Source organism: Pygocentrus nattereri, chromosome 13 (genome assembly GCF_015220715.1).
Source record: "Pygocentrus nattereri isolate fPygNat1 chromosome 13, fPygNat1.pri, whole genome shotgun sequence".
NCBI classification, from domain to species: domain Eukaryota; kingdom Metazoa; phylum Chordata; class Actinopteri; order Characiformes; family Serrasalmidae; genus Pygocentrus; species Pygocentrus nattereri.
In genome coordinates, this window is record NC_051223.1 from 37836446 (window position 1) to 37850115 (window position 13670).

The 13670-nt window shown below is 41.5% G+C and overlaps 1 protein-coding gene across 4 annotated transcripts in view; it reads right to left on the reverse strand.

The window, feature by feature from the left end:
• Positions 1-13670, reverse strand: part of LOC108442036 (protein sidekick-2-like) — a 511936-nt gene that overhangs the window by 28231 nt on the left and 470035 nt on the right. For 2 of the 4 annotated variants that reach the window (XM_037544393.1, XM_037544391.1), the window contains exons 37-43: positions 12316-12502; positions 11823-11960; positions 8479-8640; positions 7455-7580; positions 5354-5518; positions 5134-5274; positions 3096-3234 (exon numbers count right to left, since the gene is read on the reverse strand). In XM_037544393.1, coding sequence (XP_037400290.1) covers positions 3096-3234; positions 5134-5274; positions 5354-5518; positions 7455-7580; positions 8479-8640; positions 11823-11960; positions 12316-12502 — 1058 coding nt within the window. Of the gene's footprint in view, positions 1-3095; positions 3235-5133; positions 5275-5353; positions 5519-7454; positions 7581-8478; positions 8689-11822; positions 11961-12315; positions 12503-13670 lie in introns of all 4 variants that reach the window. The other 2 variants (XM_037544392.1, XM_037544390.1) reach the window with 1 other exon arrangement.

Genomic DNA, 13670 nt, shown 5'->3' on the forward strand with positions numbered 1-13670 from the left:
GAGAGAGTCGTTTAACATCTGTTTCATCAGGTAGTTACCCTCTGCAGGCTCCGCCCACAAAAACAGACTCGGTTTATATCACAATACCTACATTTAGAGTCGGTTATTCATTCAGCCTAATGTGAAACTGTAGAACAGACTCGGTTTATATCACAATACCTACATTTAGAGTCGGTTATTCATTCAGCCTAATGAGAAACTGTAGAACAGACTCGGTTTATATCACAATACCTACATTTAGAGTCGGTTATTCATTCAGTCTAATGAGAAACTGTAGAACGGACTCGGTTTATATCACAATACCTACATTTAGAGTCGGTTATTCATTCAGTCTAATGAGAAACTGTAGAACAGACTCGGTTTATATCACAATACCTACATTTAGAGTCAGTTATTCATTCAGCCTAATGAGAAACTGTAGAACAGACTCGGTTTATACCACAATACCTACATTTAGAGCCGGTTATTCATTCAGCCTAATGAGAAACTGTAGAACGGACTCGGTTTATATCACAATACCTACATTTAGAGTCGGTTATTCATTCAGTCTAATGAGAAACTGTAGAACAGACTCTGTTTATATCACAATACCTACATTTAGAGTCAGTTATTCATTCAGCCTAATGAGAAACTGTAGAACAGACTCGGTTTATACCACAATACCTACATTTAGAGCCGGTTATTCATTCAGCCTAATGAGAAACTGTAGAACGGACTCGGTTTATATCACAATACCTACATTTAGAGTCGGTTATTCATTCAGTCTAATGAGAAACTGTAGAACAGACTCTGTTTATATCACAATACCTACATTTAGAGCCGGTTATTCATTCAGTCTAATGAGAAACTGTAGAACAGACTCGGTTTATATCACAATACCTACATTTAGAGTCGGTTATTCATTCAGCCTAATGAGAAACTGTAGAACAGACTCGGTTTATATCACAATACCTACATTCAGAGTCGGTTATTCATTCAGCCTAATGAGAAACTGTAGAACGGACTCGGTTTATATCACAATACCTACATTTAGAGTCGGTTATTCATTCAGTCTAATGAGAAACTGTAGAACGGACTCGGTTTATATCACAATACCTACATTTAGAGTCGGTTATTCATTCAGCCAAATGAGGAACCAGTGGAATTTGATTCTGTGAAGAAAGAAGGTTTCTGTTTTGTCTGAGGTTTTCAGGCTCTACCTGCCCAGGTGTTCCTTTTTCACTCACTTCAAAGCCCACAGAGGGACGTCTGTACATTCCACACACGTACACACACAGCTTTGGGGGCAGTTAAAGTGCTAGTTTGGAGGGGGAAAAAAACTACCTCTTACCCCAAATACAGTCAATCAAGCACAACGTGTTTGGTGTGAAGGCTCTTATCCTTCATTATTGCACCAGGAAGGAAAACAATAATGTCAAGTACTAACAGTGAAACTTGCTGTCTCTACAGATCACATACCACATACTGTATATCTCATTATTTATATTAATAATGTTTGTGAATGAATTGTGACTGTCATATTAGAAATATGACGCATTATGGGCATTAGTTTTATCATAACTTCATGCAGCAGTCTGATGGAATCAGCTATGTATTTATACTCTATGTGGCCAATGTGACACCTGCTCATCCAGTGTTTCATCAGAAATGAAGGTGTTCATAGTGAGTTTGTGCTGCAGTAACAGTCTCAACTCTTCTGGAAGGCTTCTAGCTGTTGAACATTGCTGTGAGGATTTGATGGAGCATTAGTGAGCTCAGGTACTGATGTTGGATGGTCAATACTGGATCACTCCAGCTCATCCCTAAGGTACTCAATGGAGCTCCATTACTCCAGAGAACACAGTTCCACTGCTCCACAGCCCAGTGCTGGGGAGATTTAAACCCGTCTGCCAAGCATCCCATTCTATAGGTCAATGCTTTTTTTTTTATTTTACAGAATATACAAACTGTTTGTGCATTTAGACATCTATGTCAGCAGTGGGGGGCCTTAATACAGCTGAACTCACTAATAAAAAGGGGTGTCCACAAACTTTTGGACACATAATGTGTTTATATACGTGTATACATATAGGCACTCACACAAACACGAAGATCTTATGTCCCAGAATCATTTTATACCTTTATCTATCATCGTACTGCTTTTATATTGAAAACATTCCAAATTTTGAGAGCAGTTTACATAAAACAACTTTAATAGAACAGCATGTACTTCTTTACTTCCACAGATTAAGAGCCAGTGACAGTTCCAGTCCCTGAACTGGCCTTCAGTGTGTGCCTTGCTTTAACTCTCAGCGTTCTGTCCGGCAGTCACAGTGCAGGTCACATGACTGCTGGAAACTGATGGATTATCAGTGGAAAAACGCTGCACTGTTTCCAGGCTGTTTTACAGCGGAAAGCTGGATGGGGTGACCCTCGCCGTGTGCTATTGTCATCAGTTTTTCCACAGTATGCAGGCACATGGACAGTTTCTCGCCTGCAGCTCAGATGATCCAGAGCATTAAACTCCCAAACTGCAGGCTTAGTGCTCAGTAGTTAAATCTCAAACCACTAAAATTACTCAGTTATGACCAAAGTATAAAGCTAATATGTAATATTTTTTAATTCCTCACTCATGTATAAGGAGAACCACTACAGTGGAATCTATTAAAAGCAGTTGTGAGAGTGAGGAGCTGAGGTGTGGACCACATACGTACCCTTTTAAAGGGTTAACAGACTACGTGCAGTATAAAAACGGCTATTGTAATTTCCTATGATTACTCCCGAATGGTGCGCACATGTGAGGATGAAGCCAACGTGCGACTGCGAGAGCTTTACGCTAAAAGGGGGGGGAAGAATGAGTGGAATGAGTCTCATTACTGCTCTGCAGCTGAAATCAGTTAGTCTCCCCGATTTAGAGCCAATGCATTTCCTGTTTTGAAAAAAGTGAAAGCCACAGTCTGAAAGTTTCTGGCTAAAAACATTCGCTGCAAAGAATTCCAGGCTAGTGATGCTAACTGTAATGGAAACCCAGACAGAGGAAACCCACAGACAGCAAAAGGCAGACAGACAACAAAAACAGACAGACGGATGGAGAGGAAAAGCAGAGCTGCACCGGCCTGGTGTACACGCCGTTCTTGCGGCAGAAGGAGTTTTTGACGGACAGGCGGCGGTTGTTTAGCTCCAGAGCAGGGAATCGGCCCTCGTCCAGACTGACCATCTCTCCGTGGGTCAGCGTCTTACAGTTCGAGTTGTTGCCTAGAAAAAAAAACATACATACATAGATGAAATTATGAATCGCTCAAAGTTCTACTTTTAATTTCAACATGAATTAATACAATTCGGGTTCTTCAATCAGTGGTTTTCAACCTTCAGTGGCCCCCCGGTGTCGGCTGGACATCACTGCAACATGGACATTTAAACAAGGGTCATTTTAAATGTGACAAATTTAGCTGATTATTAGTCTATGATCATATTTACATCAAGCTCATTGATTGACAAACTGCTAGCTATCTGTGTTTATATTTTCAAGTCAGTGTGAAACATTTCACTTTTTGATAATTACAAAAGCTACTTTAGTGGCTGGTTACATGCAGATAAAACAGAGCTCAGAGTCTGAGATCACACCCAGGTTTCGTACTTCAGGTTTGGTATAAGAAAAACAAAGAAGCAAGTTTCTCATAAATCATTTTTCTCTGAGTTTCTGTACCAAAGATCAGTTTTTCATTTTTTTCATGATTTAACTGTAGAAAATTTTGCAACATCCACTGAGAAAATGACACACAGCTGGTCAGTCTGGCTAAGGAGTCTTGATCTTCAGAAGGAATAGAAACGTATAGCTGCGTGTCGTCAGCATAGCTATAAAAATTATACCATGCTTCCTAATAACATCACCTTGAGGCAGCATGTACAAAGAGAAAAGCAAAGGCCCTAAAACTGAACCTTGAGGGACTCCATAAGAACCAGCAAATCGTTTTGATGAATGATTTCCAGGTGAAACCATGAACTGCTTATCACTTAAATATGATTTAAACCATTCTAAAACTGTGCCCGAGAGGCCGACCCAACATTCAAGACGCTGGAGTAAAATCTTGTGTTCAACAATATCAAAAGCTGCACTAAGATCCAAAAAACAAAACAAAATAGAAGGATTTTGTGCATCAACACTGAGCCTGAGGGTCATTCTGAGGTCATTCAGATCTTTTAATATCATTTAAAGATTCAGAGAATCTGGAGAAATCTCTGTCTGTGAGGGACGAGGCTGAAAACCAGTATCTGCTGGCCGTGATCTTTGGGCCCTCAGACGGCACTGCATTAAAAACAGTAGACAGTAGTAGTAGTACAAGAGAGGAACTCAGACAAAACACAACACCAGGTATTTTTACATTTTAAGCAGACAAGCATTTTCTTTTGAATAAAAAAAATAAATACAGCGTTTTAGTATGTAGGCGGAGCCGCATTGTAGCCACGCCCCTGTATTTTAGAGGGAGTGAGGCTGCATCCCTGTCCCACATGGCCACATGGTGAGCAGTTAGATCCCCTTGTTCTAAAGTAAATGTGTCCCAAAGTCTAAAAATCGGTGTGGAACATTAAGAATCATCATATTTTCTGCAGTTCAGTACTTTTTAGTGTTTTAAAGAAAAATATGATTTTCTGTGTGAACAGAACCAGCACGTACTGGCTGTGCTTTTGAGCTCAAAATGAGCTAAAACTGTCACCACCGAAACAGTCACTACTGAAACACTTGGTAAAGTTTGGGTAGAGTTATGATTGTTTCGGTAGTGATAAAATACAATGTTCAATCTTTCGTTTTAATAAAATAAACATAATGAAGGAAAAGGGTCAGCAGAAGGATTTTAGTCTAAAGTCCAAGATCAGTTAAAAGTCCCAAACACAACAGTGGAATTCAGACATTTTAAAAAGAAAATCTAGATGTATTATTACTTAAATTTTTAAATAAAAAAAACTATTTTAAAAAGGTTTCCCACATTTTCATGTCACCAGTGAAACACAAAGAGCCGTTGAGCTTATAAAGCTTGGAGTTTTGGTTTGCCTGAATCTTACTATTGCGTTTGGGACTTTTATCTGATCTCACGTTGGGACTTTTCTTGCATCTCAACTCTAACTTTGTATGAGGATGGAAGAAAAGCAGGCTACCTGAGTCTGATTTCTTGGCGTATTTCTTGCTCTGGCCTCTAATGATGAGGATGAAGACCAGCAGCAGGATGAAGATGAGACCGACCAACGCCACCACCACCAGGAACCACCACTCCTCATAGAACGGCGCCACCTTCTGGGCTGGAGGAGAAAGGACAAGGCATATTAACAAATCATCCTGTTTCAGTCACTGGGCTACAAGACCGAATTTAACATCAACCTGAGATAGAAGGAGACGGTTGACTCGGAGAGCCGTATCCATAGTCGTTGACCCCGATGACTCGGAAATCATAGCTGACCCCCTGCTTCAGGATGTCCATGTTAAAAGTGTATGACGTCACTTCCTTAGGAATATCCTTGATCAAAATGTCCCACAGGCCTTCATCTGCAACAAAAACACAAACGGCATGAGGGCAATCATGAAAACCCTCAGTTCAGGCCTTTATTCTTCGTGCTAGGTGATGAAAAGCTGAGAAGATCCCACCTCGCCAAGCCCGACGTGCCAAATCTTGCACAGTTAAAAGCTCTGCTGCCTTTGCGCCGTATAATTTGTAACCTAAACAACTTGCAGATTTTATATGTACCTCATAAATGCTACAGTGCTCTCAGGGTAGAGAGCTGGGAGTTTCCGGCCTTTACAGCTGAATACAGTAACAGCAGCCAGAATCACACTATTATCTTTACTGCTGGAGTTTAACATGCATCTGCAAGCTCCTACAGCGAGCACTGTACCCTGGATCATAAAACACACACACTCTGCTGAAGAGAGAGACCACAAATCACCTCAAATATAATCCATACTTCTAATATTTCTCATATTAAAACTGCAGTAGTCCATCTTATAAGGTCTACCTTATACAGACCTCATTTTCTCGCATAATTTTGCTCGTTTCAAGACTTGCACTCTGTAATTCTTGTAAAGACGGCTCTTTAAATGTTCTTTAGTAAACAAAAATGGTTCTACATAGAACCATGAACACTCAAAGAACCCTTTGCATCAATAAAAGGTTCTCTGCATGGTGAAATGGTTCTTGAGATTGATGGAGAATGTGTTGTGTATGGTTCTATATAGCACCAAAAATGGTTCTGCTATTGTGGCGGTGTCGAGCTTGTAGCAATAGCAGAACCCTTTCTGGTGCCTTTCTCAAAAAGGTTCTATATAGAACCGTCACAACACATTTTCTATCAATCTGAAGAATCATTTCACCATGCAAAGAGCCATTTAAGCATACAAAGAGTTCACTGAGTGAACTCAGAATCATTTTCTTTACCAAAGAACCCTTGGAGAACCATCTACTTTAAGAGTGCAATGATGATATAGGTAGACTTCTCTTATTATATTATAGTGTGTGTGGGAATGTTTATCTTGTTTGTTAGTGGTGGTTGTATTACAGAGACTCCCACTGTAAGGCGGGTCAAGCCTGCAGGCTGTGTGCTTATGTGGGGGGTTGCTGAGGCTGAGAAAGGAGATGTAAGTTTGGGACAGAGAGCAAAGTGTGAGTAACAGTGTTCTCTGCATGCAGCGTGGCTGCAGACTGTTAATACAATGTTTTTTCTCACACCAATCAGTCCTAACATCATGACCACCTCCTTGTTTCTACACTCACTGTCCATTTGATCAGCTCCACTTACTGTATAGCTGCACTCTGTAGTTCTACAGTTACAGACTGTAGTCCATCTGTTTCTCTGATACTCTGTTACCCTGTTCTTCAGTGGTCAGGACCCCAGAGGACCCCCACAGAGCAGGTACTATTTGGGTGGTGGGTCATCTCAGCACTGCAGTAACACTGACGTGGTGGTGGTGGTGTTTTAGTGTGTGTTGTGCTGGTAGAAGTGGATCAGACACAGCAGTGCTGCTGGAGTTTTTACCTTGGTTTACCAAGAGAGACGCTGGAGGACTTTCACCTGAAATGAGTTCATGAAGCCAGTCTGGTTATAAAATTGATAACCGGACATCAGAGCCAGAATTACTCTTTTAGTACTTTTACTTTATACTTAAGTACATTTGAAGGTAAATACTTTAGTACTTTTACTCCAGTGGAGGTCTAAAGGGAGGAACTTCTACTTTACTGGAGTGATATTTACCTTGGGTGTCTCTATTTTAACTCAAGTGCATGATGTGTGTACTTCGTCCACCGCGGCATAACAGGAGTAAAAACAGGCTTTGTTGAGTTGAGCTGGACATTTTGTTTTAAATGATTTAACTTCTTTTACCTTTTATCTGTCATGCATCTCCAACATTAGAGCATAACATGATTTCTGGCTTAAATCACTGCACTTAAAAAAAAAAGAATACAAAACAAACATTCTTGAACGTTTACCTGAAGGTCTGGCCTCGATGACGTATCGTGTGATGGGGGCTCGTCCGGGATCACCGTTAGTCCAGTGAATGGTCAGAGCAGAGCCATAGCGAGAGATGAACGGTTCACCGGGGGGCCCCGGGGCACCTATATCACCGAGGAAAGTTAGAGACAATATTTCTGCTTTATAAAACATTCAAAATTATTTACTGATAATCAGGCCTGGGTGATAACATACGAACAATGATTAGTGAAATATCATTCAGTGTTCATAAGGCACATTTTGGGTATTTTCACACAATTGATGATGCCGTTCTGTTCCTCCAGTATCAGCAGCAAAGGCTCTGAAGTTTGAACAGCTGCTATTTCAGTACACAAGATACACTATTTACTCTTTAGATGGAGAGGAGAAGAAGTCTAGCCGCTCACTCGCAACAGTGCAAACCAGGAGGAAAGTTAGAATAGTTAGCTCTTAATTCCATTTAATTGTACTTTTGATTCATATTTGGCTATTTCATGTACTTCTGAAAGACTCAGCCTCTTTGTGGCGCTATATCATGCCCAATCATCTTACTGACCTGTTGCCATTTAACCTAATTATCTGTGAGATGTCCCACCAGGTGTTTTTTTAAGCATTACATGACTATCCCAGTTTTATGTCATTCCTGTACCAACTTTTTTGAAACATGTTGCTGGCATCAAATTTAAAGTGGGAATATATATTTCAAAAGACAATAAAATTTCTCAGTCTCAATTATTTACATTCTGCACAGTGTCCCACATTTTTGGAAACATGGTTGCAATTATTGATGATTATAAATATCAGACAATATAGAAACATATATTTTGGATGGCTTCTGTGGGTTCCAGTTCCAATTACCCCAAAATCCTCAGACGTCATTACCTCATAATGAGCATGAAATGACTATGAAAATCCCAGGTGGGACAGCAACTTCAGAAGAGTAAGTGACTTTACAGAAACCTTCTTTTGGAACAAACGTAATTTTTCTCAAAGAGTTTAAGTTAATCAGACAGACAGACTGACCTTCTCCAGGTCCAGTGGTGATGTTGGCCTCCACCTCCGGCCCGTAGGTGAAGGTTTTGGCGCGGATGCGGAAGTTGTAGGTCACCCCGTCAGCTAAGTCTTTAATTTTCAGCCACAGGGGGGCGCTGCCCTTCACGTCCACCGTCACTATCTTACTGACTCCTGGGGGGGAGGGGGAGTCAAGACAGTCGGCACAGGCCACTGAGGGTTCTAGACAAACACACTGCTTTTAGTCCAACCAACAAGAGCTACATACACAAACTTTAGCCTAGTCTAGTCTTTGTATCCTCAGACTCAGTGATGTACAGTTCAGCTCTTTACCTGCTTTCTAGTATCTTAGTGTAATTAGATCTTAAGATTTCAGACTCTAAACTGAAACCTGGGTACTAATCGCCTGCTTCCTGTCTTACAGTCTGGAACAGTCAGGATGCATCGTTAATTTGGGACTCTTTAGGATTTTATATGATAAGTGAGCCACAAACACTGGGGTTTTGTTACTTCCACTTCTGCCAAGAGTTTCCTGCTCTGCCCACTTTGACAACAATGAGCAAGACATTGTTGCTGGACTGAAAAAGGATCCTGAAGTTTACAGTATTGTTTAATTAATTTATTCAATGGTTTTCTTAGAAAAATGTGGCTAAAAAGCAGATATCACTGCATGTTTGCTGACATGCCACTCACTGGGTGTGTGTTTTAATACTAATAATCATAACCTTTATTTATTCATTAACAAGTCATATGCGACTTGAATTAAGGCAGCAGTTGAAATTATTCCAGACTCTGAGGAAGGAAGCAACCTATCAGACCTCCAGCAGTACCCAGGCCAGGTTAACTGCTGAATACATCAATCACCATAAGTATTCATCCCTAAAGCTCAGTTCATCCTGACCCACCACTCTCCAACAAACACCAGAATTTTGAAGTCACTGTACTACATATAAAAGCTTCCCCTCATCTTTTTCCATCTCTTCATCCTCTCTGTTCTCTTTCAGAAGAGGTGACCATAGTGTTCCACCTGAAATCAACACCATCATTCTCTAGCAAACATCATCATTCTCCAATGAACACCAGGATTCTTCACCAAACACTAACGAATTCAGAGAACAACATTATCCAACAAACAGTAGCGTTCTGAAGTCACTGAAGTCGAATATAGCGTTCCTCCTGAAACCAACACCTCAGAATTCTCTAGCAAACACCGTCATTCTCCAATAAACACCAGAATTCTCCATCAACACCGTCATTCACCAATAAACACCAGGATTCTCCACCAAACACCGTCATTCTCCAATAAACACCAGGATTCTCCACCAAACGCTGTCATTCACCAATAAACACCAGGATTCTCTACCAAACACCGTCATTCTCCAATAAACACCAGAATTCTCCAATAAACACCGTCATTCTCCCCCAAACACAGTCATTCTCCAACACCAGAATTCTCCACCAAACACCGTTTTTCACCAATAAACGCCGTCATTCTCCACCAAACACTGTCATTCACCAATAAACACCAGAATTCTCCACCAAACACCGTCATTCTCCAATAAACACCAGAATTCTCCACCAAATACCATTATACTCCAATAAACAACAGAATTCTCCACCAAACACCATTATACTCAAACACCAGAATTCTCCATCAAACACTGTCATTCACCAATAAACACCAGTATTCTCCACCAAACACCGTCATTCTCCAATAAACACCAGTATTCTCCACCAAACGCCGTCATTCACCAATAAACACCAGGATTCTCCACCAAACACCGTCATTCACCAATAAACACCAGGATTCTCCACCAAACACCGTCATTCTCCAATAAACACCAGGATTCTCCACCAAACGCTGTCATTCACCAATAAACACCAGGATTCTCTACCAAACCCCGTCATTCTCCAATAAACACCAGAATTCTCCAATAAACACCGTCATTCTCCCCCAAACACAGTCATTCTCCAACACCAGAATTCTCCACCAAACACCGTTTTTCACCAATAAACGCCGTCATTCTCCACCAAACACTGTCATTCACCAATAAACACCAGAATTCTCCACCAAACACCGTCATTCTCCAATAAACACCAGAATTCTCCACCAAATACCATTATACTTCAATAAACAACAGAATTCTCAACCAAACACCATTATACTCAAACACCAGAATTCTCCATCAAACACTGTCATTCACCAATAAACACCAGTATTCTCCACCAAACACCGTCATTCTCCAATAAACACCAGTATTCTCCACCAAACACCGTCATTCTCCAATAAACACCAGGATTCTCCACCAAACACCGTCATTCACCAATAAACACCAGGATTCTCCACCAAACACCGTCATTCACCAATAAACACCAGGATTCTCCACCAAACACCGTCATTCACCAATAAACACCAGGATTCTCCACCAAACGCCGTCATTCTCCAATAAACACCAGGATTCTCCACCAAACACCGTCATTCTCCAATAAACACCAGGATTCTCCACCAAACGCTGTCATTCACCAATAAACACCAGGATTCTCTACCAAACACCGTCATTCTCCAATAAACACCAGAATTCTCCAATAAACACCGTCATTCTCCCCCAAACACAGTCATTCTCCAACACCAGAATTCTCCACCAAACACCGTTTTTCACCAATAAACGCCGTCATTCTCCACCAAACACTGTCATTCACCAATAAACAACAGAATTCTCCACCAAACACCATTATACTCAAACACCAGAATTCTCCACCAAATACCATTATACTCCAATAAACAACAGAATTCTCCACCAAACACCATTATACTCAAATAAACACCATCATTCTCCGCCAAATAATAACAAATGAGACCAACATTATCCAACAAATACCATCACTCTTCACCACACACTATCATGTGCCACCAAAATGATCATCATTGTGACACCAACAACCCTCTCCACTCTCCAGAAAAACCTTTTACACCAAACATTATCATCCTCCAACAAATACTATCATTCTCCATCAAACACCTCCTGCCAAAAACCAACATTCTTTGCTAAACACTAATTCTAATATTGTTTTTTGGCTTTAGAAAGTTCTAATAAAAGTGCTGACAAGTCAAATTACATTCATCAGTGCGAATGGAGACTGAATCATGCAGTAGTCACACCAGCCCACCGCTGGGCTCGATGCTGGTTGAATATGTGAGTACTGGTGTTTGGTTGGGCTTCAAACGGCTTTGTTATTTGACATGATGAGACATGATTAACAGCTCACTGTTAAGACAAGCACTTGGGTTTGCTGAAGAATGTTGGGTCAGTTAATTCCGGGCGTCACCCACGAACAAGCTCTGGAACAGTACTGACCATCGACAGGGGTGCAGGGCTCATAGATGAGGCGATAGCCCTCGATGATGCCGTTGGGGAAGACTGGCTCGCCCCAGGAAACGTTCACAGAGGTGGTGGTGAGTTCACTGAAGTGGATAAAGCTCGGAGCACTGGGAGCTGAGAGAGAGAGGGAGAGGGATATGAGGAGGAGACACACAAACAGGGCAAAAACAAACAACTCGAAGAGTCAAAAAGCTCCTTTATTATTACAGGAACCCAAAATGAAACCCAATCAGAAAAGATTACTCTCTCCCATTACCCACAATGCACCGCATCCATGTTAACACTCCTTGACCCGGGTCACTACAGGTAATAAGCACAAGACTACCTACCTCACTTTACCCATAAAGCCCTGGCTGTAGGCTGACCTGGCTGTAGGCTGAGTGACCACACGCCGAAATGGGACTGAAATGGGACGGCGTTAGTGTATATGCTAATAAAGACGAAAGACGTGTGACAGCTGGCTGTGTACCGGCTTGCTGAGTGCGCCCCCTAGTGGGGGGACTGCGTGGTCCGTCTCCGGCTGCGTTAAAGGGGGCGACGCTGATCATGTAGGTGGTGTAGCCGGTCAGGTTCTTCAGCTTCACCCCTCCTTCGGGCAGGAAGAGAGTCCGCAGCTTCTCCGTCTCATTCTTGCGCTGGTACTCCCAGAAATAAATCTGTCAAATCAATAAAAACAACATAAACAACAAAATAAACAAAAGGAATATCGTAAGCACATGACATGTTACCTCTGGAACAGAAGAGAGAGTATCTGAGTCTGATGGTTTGCCTTTAGTTCTAATCCGCTCTGAGCTCTAGCTAAAATGCATAATTCGAGAATCTGAAGTTGTCGTTTCCAAGGCGTGTCAGATTAACTCAATCCATATCTATAAATTCTGCCTTGACTGTTAAACACACTCTTTGTGGCTGTAATTTGCTAGGAAAAAATAAACGACACACAGTGCTTAAAAACTCCAGCAGCACTGCTGTGTCTGATCCACTCGCACCAGCACAACACACACTAACACACACCATCATGTCAGTGATACTGCAGTGCTGAGAATGACCACCCAAATAGTACCTGCTCTGTGAGGGTCCATGGGGGTCCTGACCACTGAAGAACAGGGTACAGTCTGTAACTGGAGAACTACAGAGTGAAACTATATGGTCAGGGGAGCTGATAAAATAGACAGAGAGTGTAGGAACAAGGAGGTGGACTTAATGAAGTGGCTAGTCAGCATATATATATATATATATATATATATATATATATAGTATATAACTGGAGGCTTGCACACAGACAGCCTGACTCTAGTCCCTCCCTCATTGTTAAAGCTCTACCAGACCTAGAGAGGGAAAAGAAAACAGATGATGGATGAAGCTAAACTAACCACTGGACCTATGGACCTTGTCCACAATCTGCCGATCTTGCATGATCATCAAGTCTTTAAGAGATTTATTAGTAATTTTATTTTTTTTGGTGATTTATTATGGTTATGCATTGCAAAGCAACACCTCAGACACCATGGCAACTGCCTAGCAGCAATTTGGCAGCAGCATGGGATAACACATCAACTGCCTAGAAAAATCTTAGCAACCACATGGGATACCATAGCAACCACCTAGCAACACCTTAGCAACTACCTTTGATACCATAGCAACCACCTAGCAACACCTTAGCGAACACCTGGATCACCACAGCAATCACCTAGGATACAATACCAAACCCCCCAGCAATACCATAGCAGCCACGTAGCAACACCTTAGCAACCACTTTGGATACCATAGCAACCACGTAGCAGGAAGGGGGAACCATTTAAGCTGTGCAACCACACATTTCTAGAC